The 6,199-nt window shown below is 40.5% G+C and overlaps 1 protein-coding gene across 1 annotated transcript in view; it reads right to left on the bottom strand.

Moving 5' to 3' along the window:
• Positions 1-6,199, bottom strand: part of CNBD2 (cyclic nucleotide binding domain containing 2) — a 111,260-nt gene that overhangs the window by 52,754 nt on the left and 52,307 nt on the right. The window contains exon 5 of the mRNA XM_042783604.1: positions 2,655-2,818. Coding sequence (XP_042639538.1) covers positions 2,655-2,818 — 164 coding nt within the window. The remainder of the gene's footprint in view (positions 1-2,654; positions 2,819-6,199) is intronic.

The raw sequence follows: 6,199 nt of genomic DNA, 5'->3' as shown, positions 1-6,199 counted from the left end.
AAAAAATGTATATTGTGCTGCAGTTGGGTGAAGTGCTCTGTAGATGTCTGTAAGGTCAAGTTGGTGGATTGTATTGTTTAGCTCTTCTGCATCTCTGTTGAGTTTCTTTCCAGTTCTTCTATCTTTCATTGAAAGTGGCGTATTAAAGTCTCCCACTATGACTGTGGAGTCATTTATTTGCCTTTTCAACTCTTTTAATGTCTGATTTATGTATTTTGGGGATCTTTCATTGGGTCCATAGATATTTATTATGGTTTTATCTTCTTGTTTATTGATTCTTTAATCATTATATAATGTCCTTCTTTGTCTTGTATGGTGATTTTTGTCTTAAAAGTCAACTTGATCAGATATTAATATTGCCACTCCTCCTCTTTCTTTGCTTGATATATCTTTTTGAACCTTTGATTTTTAGTCTATTTTTTTCTTTGTCTCTATGGTGTGTGTCTTGTAGACAGCATATGGATGGGTTTTGTTTTCTTATCCAATCTGCAACTCTATGTCTCTTGAGTGGTGCATTTAATTCATTAACATTCAGTGTAATTATTGACAAGTATGAATTGGTTGCTATCATTTTGTTGTATGTTTTTTCATGGTGTCCCTAGTTCCTTTGTTCCATATTATTTTCTGTGCTGAGCTCATTATGTTTATGAATTGTGTTCTCATTTCCTGTATTGCTGTTGTTTTAGCATTTGCTGAATATTTGTGCTTTTCCTTTTTTATTGTGATGTGAAGGTTTATCTTTTTTCTTTGAGGTTACCATGTGATTCATCATTTTTTCCCCAAGTTTAGAATAGTCCATTCTATCTTGCCATTCTCTTCACTTCCTCACCATTTACAGGTTCTGTAAACAGTATTTTCCCTCTTTTTGGTTTGCAGTTGTCCTCACTTGCCAATTGATGTCTCTGGTTCCCTGTTTACAATCTTGTAAGCTTATTTACTTTGGTTATGTCCATAGCTATGGTTTCTGGATTATGTCATCTTGTGTATCAATGGTCGGTTGTTGTTTGCTATTTTTGGTTCTCTGTTCAAAGGACTCCCTTTAGTATCTCTTGTAAGGTTGGCCTAGTTTTAACAAATTCCCTTAATTTCTGCTTATCTGGAAATCTCCTAATTTCACCATCATATTTGAGGGACAATTTTGCCAGTTATATAATTCTTGGTTGAAAATTTTTTTCTTTCAGGGTTTTATATATACCATCCCATTGCCTTCTCTCTTGCATGGTTTCTACTGAGAAATCAGAGCTTATTCTTACTGGTTGTCCTTTGTAAGCAACTTTTTGTTTTTCCTCTGCTGCTTTCAGGATTCTTTCTTTGTCTTTGGTTTTGATCGCTTTGATGATGATATGTTTTGGTGATTTTCTTTGGAGGTCTATCCTGTTTGGGGTTCTCTGGACTTCCTGAATGGATATATTCTCATCTTTCGTCATATCAGGGAAGTTTTCCTCCAACAAATCTTGGACAATTTTCCCAGTGGTTTTTTTTTTTTTTTTTTTTTCTCTCTCTTCCTGTTCTGGAATTCTAATGACACATAGGTTATTTCTTTTGGTGGTATCCCACATGAACCTTAGGCTTTCTTCATTTTGTTTTGATCTTTTTTCTGATTGATCCCTTTCCAAAGAAGTATTCAGGTATTTGTTCAATGTCATTAATTCTGTCTTCCTTTGCATCAATTCTACTCCTTTGCCCTTTCAATGTGTTGTCTATTTCTGACAATTTGGTATTAATCTTCTGGATTTCCATCTGTAGATTTTGGCTAGCAGGGCTGATTTTTAGGTTAATTCTTAGGTCCTACCACCACTCGGCAATATCCAAGCTGTCTGTGCTATCAGGATCGCTGCCAGACTACAGCTCTGTATGTCTCCTTTTCTGGTGTTTTCATGCATATTCTTCTGCTAGTGAGAGTTTAGTCCACTTTTATATCCTTCCCTTCAAGGCTCAGAGGTCCAGGATTATCTTCTGTATCTGTATTAATTTGTTCCCCTTTTTTTTGCTGAAGAGGATCTATTCAGTCTTTCTGCCTATTCTACCATCTTACCGGAACTCCTGGAGTGGTTTTTTTTGTCTACATTCATGATCGAAGAAAAGGCTAAATTTCATTAGAGATTAATAAAATTAGAGATGCAATTTTTTTTTCTTCCCTCATTTAAGTTCACAGTCCCCTGCTCTAGCATCTACCTGGATATAGCACAATCACTTGTGACCCATTCTGGCTTTTCAGAAAATATACCCTCACATTGTATTCATCACATGGCCTAACATAATATTGTGGGTCATAGAAGGCAGCATGAGGTCCTGGAAGAGGATGTGGATATGAATCTAAGTTCTGCTACTTATTATCTAGATGACCATGCACAAATAATTTTTCTGAGTGTCAGTTTCCTCATTGAACAATTAAGGAATTAAGCCAGATCTTTTCTAAGGTTCTCATCAGATGTTCTCCAGATTCAATGAGTAATTCTAGGAAGATTCTCAATAAATGAATGAGATAAACTGAGCTGCAACCATAACAATGAACACTAATGTGAACTACAGACGACCTCTTACAGCTGATACTGCATAGAAGGACTGGCAGTACTTGGTATGGCTTCTTGGCCAGGGTCTTCCTACTCAGCCTATCCCCAGCCCAGGGATCAAGAGGTGTGCCCCTCACTGACCGTTCAAAACGTACAACTTTGGCCAGGAGCAGCTGCAGGGTCTCATTGTAGCTCCTGAAGCTATCCAGAGCCTGTAAGAAGTTACACAGTTCCTGGATCTCTTCCTCCTTTCTCCAAGCAGGCTGCTTCTGTGTGATCTCAATGGCCCTTGGAGGAAAGTGACCCTGGGGAGACAGAGCCAGAGTGACTGACCCATAGGACACAGCAGACCAACTCCCAGCATTCCGGCTTTTATCTTTCCCATTCCTCATGCCATAGTGGCTGACATATAATGAGTGCCCACTGTGTGCCAGGCAATGGCATAAGCATCTTGATAAGTATCTCACTGTATCCTCACACAGCTCAAGAATCAAAGCAGTATTACCATTCCCACTTGGTAGATGAAGAAATCAGACAGGATTATAACCTAGATTTGCCAAATCCCAAGGCCCATAACCCCAACCATTGGGCCCTATTGCCTCCTCTCTTGTAAACCTGCCAGGCGATATGGCGCTGCTCCCTGGGCTCCAGGAACTCTACAGGGTCCCCTCAGCACATGCATACTGCAGTCAGAGATCATATTCTCTCTTCCAGCCTATACCTTGACATGTTATAGGAGACCAAGAAACAAAGAGAACCTACCAGAGACTTTTAGCAAAATCTTTTCTTCCTAGCGAACCAGACACACAGAGTAGTTGACTGGCAAATCTGCTGGTTCATCCACCACTCCTACTGGCTGGGGGAAATGGTACTGAGAATTTTTAACACCTCCGTCTCCTACTGAGTTCCCACTGCACTTAGGATAAAATCCAAACTCCTTACTACAGCCCATGAGGTTCCATGTGGTCTGACCCCCTACTGCCCTACCTACCCCTCCAATCTCATTTTCTGCCTGCCCTCTTCATTCTCTTTTCTCTAGCTTTCTTCCTATCCCTTGCATGTGCGAAGCTTGGTTCTGTCCTGTGGTCTTTGCTTGGACTGTTTCCACTTCCTGGAATATTTTTCCCCTGGATTTTTATGTGGCTGCCTCTTCCTCATCATTCTGGTCTCAGCTCATACTCTGCTACCAGCTCAGTGAGTCCCTGTAGGACCACTTGAATGAAAGTAGCAAGCCCCTGTCCCCAGCACTTTACAAACCTGTGTCATTTTCTTCAAAGCATTTATTTAATACTCTCTGTAGTAATCTTTTTCTTTCTTTTTTGTTAATGTGCATATTATCTGCCATTTCCCTATCCTATACACACAAATTGTACTTTTCACTATGGTAGCCACTAGCAACATGTGGCCATCTAAATTTAAATTAATTAAATACAAAATTAAGTTCCTCAGTTGCATTGACTACATTTCAAATACCCTATAGCCACATGAGTCTCGTGGCTACTGTATTGGACAATATAGATTAGAGGACTTTTCCATTATTATAGAAAGTTCTATTGAACTGAAGTGCTCTAGAATATAAGCCCCAATATAAACATGCTAATGGCGCTGTCTACCTTCTTTACCACTCTAGAATAGTGTGGCACTCAGTAAAATAGGTATTTGTGCAAAGAATGAATGAATGCTGGTGTTCTTATAACAGTAATTGTCATGAAGCAAAATGGAACTGGGGCACGATGAAGTATTCTGACAGCAGGAAAACAGATGAGATGCCTCACCTATTCACTCAGAAAGGCAGCATAGCTTAGTGATCAAAAGCATATGGGGCCAAAAAACAAGTGTCAGGGCTCTGGTACCAGATGTTGGGCCTGGACCTCAGCCCTGTTACTTCCTAGCTGTGTGTCCTGGGCAAGTCACTTCTCCCTTGCATCTGTTTCCCTACTTGATAACAGCAGAATCTATCTACATAAAAGTTGTTACTGGGTGGGTGTGGATTCCAATTCATAGAGACCCCATGTGACAGACTAGAACTGCCCCATATGGCTTTTTTGGCTGTAATCTTTATGGAAGTAGATCACCAGATCTACACAGATCACAGAGTGGCTGGGTTGGTGCAGACAACCAACTTTTCAGTTAGCAGCCAAGCCCTTCACTGTTGCACCACCAGGGAGTAGCAGAATTGAGATGTCTAAAGGGTTTACAGTAGTGACTGGCACAGAGCAAGGGCTATGGAAGTGTTAGCCATTTTTATGGTCACAAGGTCCAATCTTTCTACTTTCCAGTTCTCTCTTGCTATCAATAACTCATTGGGGTTTCTGTTATGGGGTTCACTATGACAAAACACAGATGCCCATAACCTCTATAAGCCAAAGTGATCCTTTGGGCCTATCTGGGGGCCTAATTCCTCCAGGAAGTTTCTGTCCCCATCCCAATCTTTAGAGACTCCCTTCTCTGGATTCCTATAGAACTGACTCTGTTATTAAACTTTCTGGGTTTCATCACCTTATCTCCTAATTAGCTCCATAAGGGCAAAACCAAAAAACCAAACTCATTGCCATTAAGTTGATTCCAACTCATAGTGACCCCCATTGGGTTTCCAAGGCTGTAAATCTTTATGAAAACAGACTGCCCCATCTTTCTTCTCCAGAGCAGCTGGTGGGTTTGACCTTTTGGTTAGCAGCCAAATGCCTTAACCACTACACCATCAGAGCTCCTCTCCATAAGGGCAGGGTGAGGATATTACATGATCTAGTATTCCTCACAAATGGATGCAGAACTAGGCCAATCAGAACCCACTACCACTGAGTTGATTCTGATTCATAGTGAGATTATAGGACAAAGTAGAACTGTAAATGTTTACAGAAGCAGACTGCCTCATCTGTTTGGAACAGCTGATGGATTTGAACTACTGACTTTTGGTTAACAGCCCAATGCTTTAACTAGAGCTCTACCAGAGCTCCTAAGCCAACCAAAGGAGTTCAAAAACTGCCTGGGGGGTGAAGAAAAGGTAACAATTCAAACTGGGCCCTGGAAGACTTCCCATTTCGCCCAGCTTTCCCCTTCTCTCCCTACTGTACTACCATACTCTTCTATGTTCCTCTAGCACATAGGAAGGGATGAAGAATGAAAACAAGAGGCAGCCCAGCTTTGTTAAGGTTCTCAGTGCACCATGGCCCACAGGCACCTGGCACATGCCCTCCCCACTGCCAAGATACTCAAAAGGAAGGTCATCTCTGCTGAAGGAATGGTGAAGGAGGAGCCTAAGCAAGAGGAGATCGTCAGTTAAACCTGCTCTTGCAAAATAGGAAACAAAGCCAAAAAAGGTGGCAGAAAAGGATAAATCTACACACAAAAAGTGCAAACAAAATGGAAAAGGGGAGTAAAGAGAAAACAGGCTGAAGTAGCTCACCAAGAAACTAAAGATTTACCTGCAGAAAATGGAGAAACTAAAAACAAGGATAGTCCAGCCTCTGATAAAGCAGGAGAGAAAGAAACCCAGTCTGATTAATGTTTGTCTACCATGTCTTTTCAGTGGTCCCTATATCGCCCTTCTTGGACATTCCAAAGGAATATTTTTATCAACTATTTTGTAAATGCAAGTATTTTTAGTAGCTCTAGAAATGTTTTTAAGGAGTAGATACACCACTTCATCCCATTTTTTAAATGTAAATGCTTTTTTTTTTTTTTTT

This window comes from Orycteropus afer, unplaced genomic scaffold (assembly GCF_000298275.1).
Source record: "Orycteropus afer afer isolate SDZICR_OR568_19922 unplaced genomic scaffold, OryAfe1.0 scaffold00020, whole genome shotgun sequence".
NCBI classification, from domain to species: domain Eukaryota; kingdom Metazoa; phylum Chordata; class Mammalia; order Tubulidentata; family Orycteropodidae; genus Orycteropus; species Orycteropus afer.
The sequence above is the reverse complement of the archived record's forward strand: the minus strand, read 5'-3'. Positions and strand labels throughout refer to the sequence as shown.